The sequence below is a fragment of the Populus alba genome, chromosome 5 (assembly GCF_005239225.2).
Source record: "Populus alba chromosome 5, ASM523922v2, whole genome shotgun sequence".
NCBI classification, from domain to species: Eukaryota; Viridiplantae; Streptophyta; class Magnoliopsida; order Malpighiales; family Salicaceae; genus Populus; species Populus alba.
In genome coordinates this window covers 19,138,259-19,151,248 of record NC_133288.1, presented here as the reverse complement: position 1 = coordinate 19,151,248, position 12,990 = coordinate 19,138,259, and the positions used below count along the sequence as shown (strand labels likewise).

The 12,990-nt window shown below is 33.0% G+C and overlaps 1 protein-coding gene across 2 annotated transcripts; it reads left to right on the top strand.

Moving 5' to 3' along the window:
• Positions 1–9,675: 9,675 nt before the first annotated feature.
• Positions 9,676–11,428, top strand: LOC118062220 (peroxisomal and mitochondrial division factor 2). 2 transcript variants are annotated; one of them, XM_035075952.2, is made up of 2 exons: positions 9,676–9,759; positions 10,072–11,428. In XM_035075952.2, exon 2 carries the CDS (start codon positions 10,081–10,083, stop codon positions 10,990–10,992), a length of 912 nt encoding a protein of 303 aa, XP_034931843.1. In that variant the 5' UTR covers positions 9,676–9,759; positions 10,072–10,080; the 3' UTR covers positions 10,993–11,428. The 2 variants fall into 2 exon arrangements, with proteins under 2 accessions (XP_034931843.1, XP_034931842.1); XM_035075951.2 differs by having other exon boundaries at positions 9,736–9,874.
• Positions 11,429–12,990: the final 1,562 nt, after the last annotated feature.

Genomic DNA, 12,990 nt, shown 5'->3' with positions numbered 1-12,990 from the left:
GAGTTTCTCGATGGCCAGGGCATTAACTCAGTTCAAGGAAGTTTTAGAGAGTTGTGGTTTGTTGGACTTGGGTTCGAAGGGTCAGAAGTTAACGCGGTATAGACACATCCATGGAGTGTGCCATATAGCGAAATGGTTGGATAGAGCTATCTAACTATGAACGATGATTGAAGTTTCCTCAAGATTTTGTCCATTGCAAAGTAGCTTTATTCCAGGTAGAGGTACGACGGATAATATAATTATTGCCCAGGAAGTAATGCACCACATGCATCGTTCTAAACGTAAACAAGGACTGCTAGCTGCAAATAATATTGATCTTGAGAAAGCATATGATAGGGTGGATCGGGGTTTCCTTCACAAAACTCTTAAAGCTTCGGCTTACCTGCAATAACGGTTAACCTAATCATGTTTTGCATTAAATCTTCTTCTTTGAACTTGCTTTGGAATGGTTCGAAGCCGCCAGGTTTTGCCCCGATTATGAGGCTGCGGCAAAGAGACCCCATGTCTCCATATTTGTTTGTGTTAGTGATGGAAAAACTGGCCTGCATAATACCTAAGATGGTGACGAAAAGAAGTGGAAGGCGATTCATGTCTCTAGAGGAGGTCCTGGAATTTCAAATCTCTTCTTTGCGGTTGAGATATATCCTTATTCTCTTCGTAAAAGCTAAGATTTTGCAGGTACGACTCATGAATAATATTGTACCATCCGATTTTTATAAAGCCTCCGGGCTCGAAGTGAATTATGACAAGTCATGAGCTATGTGATCGATCCAAGGTTGTGAGTAGAAGAAAGAAGGCAAGAATATCTTGTCCTCAATCAGTGTGGCTAACAGTCTTGGAAAATACCTGGGATTTCCTTTAATTTAGGGTCGGGTTTTCAATTTCATATGGATCAATAAGGAGTCCAGAGGGGTTTTCACTTAGTTGATTTGATACGGTCACATGCCCGAGAGAGTGTGGGGGTATGCTCGTCTTACCAATGTGTCTTTACTAGGCAAGCTGATTTGGCACCTTGCCTTGGGGTTTGGCTACCTCCGTTGCCAGTGGGGCCGGGTTGAGAAAAACTCTCGTTAAAAGAAATTGCTCGACTCAGTACACAGTGGGATTAAGGCTGGCAGCAAAAGCCATCCACCAAGAATGCAACGATACCTGACTCCCACGCTATTAATTCCTCTCTAATTGGGATTATATTTATCGATTCACATAATTCGATGCTATGCAGGCGTGTAGGGCCCATCATAATTATTCAATACATCAAATTAACCCTCCGTCTCCTTCTCCTTAAGGGGCCCATATGCATGCATGCATTGTCCCAATAAAACCCCATCAAAGGAGGACCCGCTTCGCCCCTAAATCTTGCCTCATTCGATTAACCATATTCACCCAGGATTTATGCCTCCATAGAGTTCAAAATCATTTGACTCGCCTTGTTTTTATTGTTTAATTTTGGGAAGATAAGAAAACCTGTAGAGTCCTTTGTTAAAACTGTTCTCATCTAACGGTACCAAAAGTGATAAATGAAAAATATTTATAATCAAAGGGTGATAATTCCCTAAAATATGTATACATGATCAAGCCACAAGGTCATCTTTTTTTCCAGATAGCTTCGGAAATGAACTGATATATAGGATCGTATATATGTGTATAAGAGAACAGGGAATAGCTATATTAACCGAGGACAGAAGCTAATAATTGTCGATCAACGGAGCTTCTCAGTTTACCCTTTTGGACGTCAATGGGTACGGAATCAATACAATACATGAAGAAGAATAATGTAAATTATAGATATAGAGGATATGTGGGATTTGATTCCAGAAAATATGTATTTTGTGCGTGCAATAAAAACAAGAGATTAGGTGGTTCTGATCACATGGAACCCCATATCCCCGACACACAAAATCTCTCCCAAACAATCCCGATGACCAAACCACCTCCTAGTTTCCTTCTTGGACACCACCACCACGCAGTTCCCGGCTCCCCTCTACACCTTCACCACCAGTTCACAACCACCACCTCCTTACCTCCCACTTTCACCCTTTTATCAAATTTAAAAAGACTAAAAAAAGGCGTTTTCTTCTTGGGGCTCAAGGCGGGTCCCTTTGAAAAGTGCCACGTGGCTACCATGCCAATGAGGTAGTGGTATAGATCATAGGAGAGAGGGTGAATGAGAGGGCTGCACATGGGTGGTGCTAGATTCAAGAAAATCATGTGATCACATGTGCTCTCTCTTCCCTTTGTTTTGTATGGAGCCTATCCCACAATAGATCATCATCCAAGGTTTACTTAGTATCATTTATATAATTTTAAGGTTTTCAATTTCATTACACTCAGGATGACAGATATGTCTTGTATCATTTAAACAAAACATAAATTTTAGTTCATTATGAATCTCGATTCATTCAAGATTTTTTTGCTTAAATTCCAGCTAAAATGTTTCAATTTCATTCCATCTATTTGTTTTATTTCATGAATAATGTTTTTTTTTTCCTTTCCTTTTTCTTAGATTTATATATTTTTTTTAAAAATTTTATCTTTCAATACTTGACTTATTGAAGATTAGATTTTATAATTTGTTATAGTTTGGTTTTTTTATAGTCAGTATCATGATCCATGTCATGAGTTTGATGGATTAATCTAGTTGATTCAAGTTTTTTTTTTGTTATTTATTTAATTGATATTTTTTATATTTCATTATTCAACATCTTGAATATTTGGTTGATTATGAATTAACTTTTGTCATTTATTTTGGTTTGTTAATTTTTTATGAAGTTATCCTAGTCCTGATCTCATAACCCAGTCATGACTTTTGTGTTTTAACCCGGGAAGACTTAAATCGTTTTATTGTGTCCTTTTTTCATATTGAATTTGTCATATCCTACATCGGTGGGTGAGGAATTGGTAACTGACCTTATTAATAGTGTTGGTTGCTAACTTATCATACATGTTTTGGAGTGTTAGGCTCAGATGTGGGCTCGTGTCACTAAGAACAAAACCGTGAGGGCGGTAAGGCCCAAAGTGGAAAATATATGACAAGTTGGGCCGGGCTGTTATATTTGGTATTAGAGCCGACCTTACTGGCTGTTAGGTTGTGCCGATGGGGTCGTTAGGCTTTTTAAAAGGGGTGAATTATTATATCCCACATCGACGAGTGAGGGATTGGTAGTTATCCTTATTAAGAGTGCTAGTTGTTAACTTGCCATACATGTTTTGAGACGTTAAGCTCATATGCAGGCTCATTTCACTAATAACAAACTCGTGAGGGTGGAAGGCATAAATCAGACAATATATGACAAGTTGGGTCAGGCTGTTATATTTGGTATTAAAACCGACCTTACTGGCTGTTCGGTTGTGTCGACGGAATCGTTAGGCTTTTTAAGAGGGGTGGATTGTTATATCCCACATCGACGGATGAAGGATTGATAGCTGACCTTATTAAGAGTGACGACTGTTAACTTATACACGTTTTGGGACGTTAGGCTCAGATGTTGGTTCGCGTCACCAGGAACAAAACTTTGAGGACGGTAAGGTCTAAAACAGATAATATATGGTAAGTTGGGTCGGGATATTACATAATTTTCCCAATTTCATCATTAAAAAATGAGTTTATGAGGAATTGAATGTCATAATTAGTTTCGATTTGTTTTGTATAGGGTTAGTGAATTTGAAAGATTAACTTGGGTCAATTTAATATTTTAAAAAAATGATGTCGTTTTGAATTTTTTCAGTCAAACTATGTTTTTATAAGTTGCCTAGGTTGTTTTAAAACTCATTGAGTTGACCAGGTCACATCAAATTAACTTCTACACGGTTTAAATTTTTATTACTAGAAAAATGTTACCTATGCCTTGATTTTTTTTTTATATTAAAAAATTAATTCGACCCGTAGTACAATGCGAGCCAACAATCTAATAGTTACTAAATAGAAATGTTTAAGTTTTGAAATTATGTGTGCAAACTTGACATTGTATTTGAAATTTAAATGGTATAATTTCAAATTAATTTATCTTTGAATTTAAATTTACATTATATCTACTAAATTAATATTTTAAATTATATATATAATAGAATCCCAAAACAATACATCAAAATGCTCTAATATCAAAATGCATATTTGGAATTAAAAAAACAAAACCAAATTAACAACCTTAATATAATATTTTATTGTTTTATCCTATTTGCGCGTGGACTTGTATTTTGTATTCCTCACCCGAGGGCACATGAGATCTTTTCTAAAACAAAGAGTAAATTAAAAATACCTTTAAATATAGGTAAATAAAAACATGAGATATGAATTGAAAAAGTACACACGGAACCTATTTAGTGATGCATAAATTTATTTGGGTTTGGAAATTTCGGGTTCACTCTATTTTTTTTAGTTGAATATTTTTTAATTAGATCACACATTTATGGATTTAGTTTTTTTTTTTCTCAATTTCAACCTTTAACACTAGGTCTATTAAAAATAAAATTTGATATATTTTTTTTTATGAAGTTACCCTAATTTCATGATTCTAGTCACTGGTTTAACCGGTTAGTTTAAATTAACTTAAATTTTTTTTTTTTATATATATTTTTAATTAATTTTTTTTTAAAATTTTTTTTTAAAACATTAGGTTTATTAGAAATTAGATCTCTTGTTTTATTTATGCACACTATGAGGTTATCCCGATTTCATTACCTGATTTGTAGGTTTGACAAGTTAATCCAGGTAGTTTTTGTTCTTTTTTTAAATTTTTTGATTTCTTCCTTTAACATCAGATTGATTAAAAATTAACTTTTATAATTTATTTTGATTTATTTTTATATATTTATCATTGTTTATAATTTAAATTATAAATTTGACAGGTTAACTTGATTCAATTCATATATTATTATCTCAGTATTTTTTTTAAAATATCATCCAATATATTATCATATTAATTTTTTTAAAAAAAATATCATGCAATATGCATTATGCATTATATTTTAAATTTATAATTATTATTTTTTAATTATAAAATAAATTAATAACTCTTAAATATTTATTTTATATTAAAAAAATTGATTCCACCCAACCAAAAATATAGTTGGCTTCTAATCTCTGCATGCATGCCCTTCACAGGTAGGTCACAGGATGGCACCCTTGGTTCACCATAAACACGCACCATTGGTGCGTACACATCACCTTCCACTACAGTCCAAAAGCTAATTAAGATGGGCCCATCTTTGTTGGCATCGACAATTCGACATTGCTTGAACTCAACAATAATTCAACACCCTTTCCCTCAATACATAGCATAACACCGCAAGCTCATGATGCTCATAATTCTTAAACATAAACAGAACACAACCCTTCTTGCCCCATCTCTTTTCTCTCTTTGAGCCGTCCTTTTCTTGTGGGGTTCTCTTCACAGAATTGTATCCATGGAGATAGTTTAAATCAAGTAATAATACCCACATTTCATAAAAGAAAAGAAAGTAAAACAACCCACAAAAAACCTGAGATGGGTAATGCTAAGCATGGATCTTTAGTTAGTTTGACAAGGAGCAAGAGAGCAGATAATGTTCATAAGAGAAGCAGAAGAAAGGGAAATGAAATATTGAAGGCTCAAGAAAAGGATCAACCGTCGACGGTGGGTGTTGACGACGGTGGGAAGGCAGAAGTGGAGAGAAAGATTGTGACATTGCAAAGGATTGTGCCTGGGGGTGAGTCGTTTGGGGTAGACAAGCTGTTTGAAGAGACTGCCGATTATATAATGGCTTTGCGGTGCCAGATTAAAGCCATGAGAGTTCTTGCTGGTTTTCTTGAAGAGCTAGAAAAGGAAAAGAGGAAGTTTGGAGGTTAAAGCATACGGGCTACCACCTTGTATGACTTTGAGAGACTTGATGTCCATTTTTTTTCGTTTTATATTTTTTTTCCCTTTTTGTTCATTTATTTATTTTTATCTTAAAGATGGGAGGAGGATTTTCCTTGCATTTTGCCTCATATTCTTTAGTATTCATGTTCTAATTAATGGACAAGTTAGAGGTTGAGGTTGAAAATGGGATCATGGTTTTCGACAAATGGTTGTAGGAATTTTTCCTACCACGTTTTGTATAGAATTTTAATTGCCATGGTAAAGAAATTGCATCAAGTGATGATCTGCCTCTCTCCTTTTCGTTTTGTTACAGGTAGATAGATCTAATTAACGGTTATGAGGGGTTTTAGATGTTGCTGTTCTGGTTTGCATGCTAATCCTTTTTTGTTCTTTTATTCAAAATGAAAGAGGTTGTTGTATTACACGACTCGATGCAAACGAAAGCTAAAAGATTTTAACGAGAGAAAACAATTTGCATATGTTAACTTTTATAATTTGTAATTTTATTATATGATATTTAAATATATATATATGGAGGCCGTATCTTTAAAAAGTTCACAAATCCTTTAAGTAGACCAAGAAAACCTACATTACTAGTAAACAGTGTAAAATTCAAAAACATTAATAAAATTGAAACTTAATCCAAAAAAAATAAAAATAGTAAAACAACAAAATTGGACCAGCAAATAACTTTTAGTTATAATTTCAGAAAATCCACTAGTCCAATTAGCGACTCAAATGGTTCCTATAAGAAAACTGCATGTAAAATCACCTAAAAAAAAATAAGTCCGATTCAATAATTGAAACTTTTATTATCTCAGTTTTAAAGAGTTAGCTAAGCACGATTAATAATTCTTTAAGCCTAAATTTATCTCATTGATTCATAAAAACATTTGTTAAGACATCTACATAGTTTACTTGGGTCATATTTCCATCTAATAGTGTAAAATTTTCATTTAAATACTTAGAACTTTTAGTTTCTACAAGCTTGACTGCATCACTACTCCATCCACATTTGTTCTTTGCTGTCAACTATAGGAAAACAGGCTGGTTTCAAAGTGCTCAATCTGCACTCTCTTGTAGCATTCTAAGTTATATTTATGAGAATATTTGATGAAAAACCCACGTCTTTGCAATAATAATGAAACTATATTTGCACTAAAATATTCAGTTTACTATATATATAGTCCGATTGAACTAATATGGGTTAAAAGGGGACTCTATCTCATGTTAAAAGTATCTTGAAAATCGATAAATCAATATACAAGTCTGACTTAAGAACAGAGGCTGCCTTGTTACAATATGCAGGGATTCAGACACTTTTAACGAGGAGCAAACATCCTCCACAAAGCTTATTCAACTTGAAGCTAGCCTTCAATATATAACCTAGAAATCCTTTAGAATCACAGGAAAAAAAGAAGAAGTCAGTAATTACTCTTTTAATCGCTCTCGTATCTCTTTCAAAATCATAAAGAAATTGAAGTGTAAAAAATAACCAGAACAATGGCATATGGAGATTTAAAAAAAAAAAAAGATTTGGAGCTGGTAATCATATTTTCTAATATGTTGTATGTAATCAACTTAGAATATTTTTCATCATCCACATGGAAAAGTTGTCATCTTAATTTATAAGAGTTCATCGAATCATTATTAGACTATTAGTAAGCTTAACTATTTCAAGCAAACCCTTTCTTCACCTTATGACCTAGTCCAAAGGTTTTGTTCAAACAAACTAGTTAGCCTAGCTATTTTACTCCTCATCAATTCAAAATCTTTCAGGTAGTTTTGAATAAAAAGAACCCTTTTTTTTTTTTTCCATGACTTTGGAAAGATTGATAAATGTTAATTGTGTTTTTTTGTTGCCCCTTCTTCCCATTTATAAAACACAATAAATAACCTGTATAGACATGAATATTCATGAAAATGATGGAGTAGCCCTCTGTTATAGACATCCTAAGAAAAGGTTATAGTTAGTATGTGTAATGGTAAGTTGATTATCTAAATTAGTTTCAAAAGGGTCTCTCACTTCTTTATTAATAATCTTTATGGGATAAATAGAGACCTATAAATTATAAAGATTATAGACTGCGATATTTCCACATCAGCTACTAATAACGAACAAGTAGACTATCCACGAGAGTTTGGTAATTTTATGAGTTTTACCAAGATAAAAAAATTACTAGGGCACCATTACTTCCCTATATTATTAATCTATGGATAACATGTCCACAAAATAAAGTGTTGCACAGTGTATGAGCATAAATCCATATTCAATTTAGACAAATAAAAGGTATGATACATCAAAAGTAGACATATAATAATCACACCAAGTGATTAGGGAACAAGCTCGGCTATAAAACCTAATCTTCACTTTAAAATACAGGTATTGTATCTGAAAGGATGGTAATAAACCAATGGGTTATGGCTCATTTTTCTTTGTTTTATTCAAAATTATATTGAAGGCTTCCATTCACACCCAATGGATCTTTTATAGGATTGTGTCAATACAGCCCAAATTTGCTTGCCATATGAGCAAGAGAATCATAACACCTATAACATATTTGTATATATCAAAAAATCACATGGAAAATAAATTATTATTTTTTTAGCAATAATAAAAAGTAGTATATCAGCAATTTTCATTATTCGCTTGTCAACATTCTTGAATAAAAAGTTTTTTTTTTTTTTCTTGAGTTGACTTTAAATAATAAAAACAATTATTACGCAATTGTGAAAGGAACATAAACGATGTAATTTTTTTTTTAAAAAGTATAACTTTAAAGTAAGTAAGAACAAATATCTTAATCCAAATGAACAAAGACCTTATGGTTTATTTATAATGTATTGACTTTATGGAAAACAATATATACATGATAAATCAATTGTTATCATGTATGATACATAACTAAAACATATCAAATATCAAAGTCCACGATCCATATAAATCAAAGTTCACAACAACGAAGACTAGTTTGAGATTATTTTATTATTTTTTCTTTGATGAAAATCTTGCTTTAAATATACTAGATATATATCTTTCCTTTTCCAATGCCTACTATATATATATTTTTTTCCTCTTCCTTTACGATAATCTTGAATCTTTTCATTTTTTTTTAAAATCACAATCAAATATATTATTTTTATAGGAAGATAATCTTTATTTTTTTTAAATCTTTATCATATTACTTGATTCCCTATAATTTTGGTCTCTCTGTTTTTTTTTACTTGTCATTTTCACTTCCTAATCCTTTTTTTTTATTGATGTTGGTTTTTTTTTTTTGTTTTCGAATATTTTAAAAATATGTTGCAAATAGAAATAAAAAATGGATTATTACATGTTGCATCTCGGGCAGATCATTCATAAGATACAGAAAGCATTAGTTATAGGGTTGGCATTATGATTATTTATCTATAACGTCTTCTACGATGATTTAAATTTTTTAATTATAATTATTATTGCAATATCCACAAATCTTTAATTAGGATGAAAATTAAATATTAGTACGCAAACAGATGTATAATTCCTTGAATTAATAAATTAGAATTTTTTTTAATTTGTGAAATCCAAGAATGAGACCCACCAAATTGTTAAAAGATCATGCAGTTGAAGCTTGAAATAAGCATTTTTCTTTCCTAATTAGGCTTATGGAAAGGGAAAAAACTAGAAACCCTAAAAACTTTATTGGCTATATATATCAGATTAGATCCGGTATAGGCTGGGCCGCTGAAATCCGCCCAACTGGAAAAATATGGACTCAACTGTCCAGATGGCCTAATCTTGTGTGGGCCCAAAACCTTTATTCACGTGCACCTCACAAGCATCCTCAGCCGTCCATTGCTGGCAGATTCTGATGAAAAAAAAAACAGAAAAACACAAAAACAAAAACTTAAGAGTAAAGAGGAATCACAGAGAAAAGTAAAGGTCAAATTTCTTTTCCTTTCCCATCCCTTACTTTCCTGGAAAATATCTATTTTCTTAGAAACTTTTGAACAAATAATAATAATTCTTAGTAAGGAAGTTCTCTCCGATATCCGAGGTTAAACCCTATCTTCTTGTTTGGTTTCCGACTAAAACGATTCCTTTCAGACTAATAAAACGTTCTCGTTTTAAATCTTCTTTAATTCTACTCTTTCTCGGAAACCAAACAGTGCCCTTCTGTGTAGTTAAATTGCAACAGTATACAGTTATTCCTCTCTGATTTTGATTTTTTATAATTGATTTGTGTTATTTTAGGGTTAAGCAATGGCAGATGAGACGGCAATGGCTAACGGTGTTAACGATTATCAAATGGCAGAAGAGAATTTCTACGATCTCGATCAAGGGGAGAATGAAACCAAGCTAAAGCAAAAGATCGAATCTTTAGAGACCGAGAAGTACTCACTATCCGATGAGAACAAAGGAATCAAATATCAGGTTGCAAAACTGACGGCCGAGATTGAATCCTTGAGATCAGAGGAGTCAAGTCTGAAAATGAGGATTGCGGAGTTGGAGAGGGAAGTTGAGAAATCGAAGGAGACCCAGAGAACGCTTGAGTCGATAGCCGGGAGAGCTGTAGAGCTTGAAACAAGTGCTTCTAGGCTTCAACATGACTTAATTTCGGCGGTAAGTGAAGGAGATGAAGCGCATAAGGAGGCTGCGGAGTTGAAGAGGGTGGTGAGTCAGAAGGAAGTGAAAATTGAGGAGGTGAAGAAGGAGAAAGCGGAGACGGAGATGAAAGCGAAGGAATTGGAGAGGAAAGTTGGGGTTTTGGAGGTGAAGGAGATTGGGGAGAAGAATAAAAAAGTGAGGCTTGGGGAGGAGATGAGAGAAAAAATGAGTGAGAAAGATATGGAGATTTTTGAGTGTAAAAGGAGAATTGAGGAGTTGGAAAGTCAAGTGGCGGAGAAGGAGAGTTTGGAAAAGAAGTTGAGGGAGACAGAGGAGAGGGTGAAGGAAATGGAAGGGAAGCTGGTGGAGTTACAGGAGGAGGTCCAGGAGGCTGAAAAGGTGGTTGGGGGACTGCAGGAGACGACCGGGGAGGTTATTAATGGGATTGAGATTGAGAGTAGGGAGAAGGGGTTCAAGGTGCAGCCACCCGTGGTGGCAATTGGGTCAGTAGGTGCTATTGTTGCTGCAGCTGCGGTGGCTTATGTTTGCTACGCGAGGAGGCGGTGATTTGGAGGCTAGGGTTTATTCATCCCTGAAAGAAATGTTTCAGTTTTGTTGGCCGGATATCCTTTTTCCTGGCTTTGTTTTTTTCTTAGCCTTATTATGGATTTTGGTTTATACCTATTTCCGGCATGTTTCGAAGTTCAAATTTTGTTAAAAATGCTGAGTTATTTGATATAATTATAGAGGTCTTACATTAGGATGGTCAAGTGAAGATATCAGACATGATTGACGTTGCTCATTAGTAATCGTTTGCTTACCCTTCAATCTTGAAGTTAGTCAAGGTCTTCTTCCGGCATGAAACATTCTCCCTCATCTTTCACATTTTCACATCTTACTTTTTGTGCTCTTAAATGGCCAGTGTGATTGGAATTTGGAAGATCATGTAATTTGAAGCCTTTTTTAGTGATTAATCTAGCACGCTCTTGAATTTGTTGTGTTTTCTTATTGTTTTTTTTAGGAGTTCATCTAGTACATGAAGCATGTGTGACTTCAATTGCTCTTCATAGTGCCTCCGAAGCGGTGACTTGATTGTTTATCCTTGTTGCTCCTTCTTTCCCGATGCTTGGACATCCCCAAGCTTGAAATACCCATAAAACACCCAAAAAAGGCTAAAATATATACTACCTAGCTTATTGCCAAGAGAGATGGGCCCAGGCTGTTTTCCTGGCCTACGATGCATGCTCGGGCATGATAGCTCGGGCGTATGTAGGGCGTGCTGCCTAGCATCAACATGGACTCGGGCTACTATGTCCCGAGCCCAACACTCCATCAAATTTTTTTTTAAGACTTCATGCAAATTTTTTAGTATTTTATGCTGATTTAATACTTTATTATTTTAAGTAGTACATAATTTAAAATATTATAATGTGAAATTATATTTTACCACCTTTTTTATTTATAAAAAAACAACACTTTTTAGATTATAAATAATCATAAATTCTTCAAATTCAAGGTGCACAATCTCTTTTATTTTTAATATTTTTAGTATATATATTTTTAAAGTTATATCTAAAATATTATTGCACTTTTTTCTTTCAATAAAGTTACTGTTTTAAGCATTTAAGAGTTCTCACATTTATTAAATGAGATTTTTTTACAGTATCAATTACATTAGTTTATTAAACACCACCATCTACTAACTACTCAGCTTTTCATATCAAGTCACAAACTTCTCATTTGAGAAAATTGATCAAATTATTTAAATTAAAATATTAATTGATTACAACTATTAACTTTATTTTTAAATATTTTAGATTTTAAAACTCATCACATCTAATAAAATGGAACTTTATTTTTATGTCTAATCATTCTATGATTGTTAGTTTCTGAAATTACAACTTCCAGAAATGATGGCACTGAAATCATTTAGATCTCTATATTTAACACTGAACTCTATTTTTTAAACACGGTTTCCATGTTGGTATGCTGTTTACTAACGAGTTGATTATTTATTTATGTGTTCCGGCTAGTTGCGTACACCAAAGGGGTAAGCAGTAAGTATCAACAGAAGCTCTTTATATTTATTATTGCAGCAACTTTGCAAGGCATATATCCATGTGATTTTCAGCATTTTGTTCGTCTCTGTGCTTCGTAGCCCCTTTTTAGCTGATGCCTTCTGACAATCATGTCTTTTGATAATTTCATAAAATTCCCCTCTAAACTAAAAGTGAAACTTTTATCTTCTAGATAAATGAGGTATAGAAATAATATATATAGAGAGAGGGGTCAAAAAGTGGCCATTAATTTTTTTTTTTTATTTTTATAAATAGTTTAGTTATTTTATTATACTTTAAAGAATTTGAAAAGTAAAATAAAAAAATAAACTTCGTTAAATAAATTTTACTTTTAAAAATTAATTTAATTATTTTTTTTATGCTTTAAAGATGTAAAAAAATCGAGTTGATAATAACTATTTGATCTTGAAAAAAATTTATTACCTCCTATAACCAAAACAGTAATCTTTATTGAGAAATATAATATATATTTTTTTAATTATGAAAC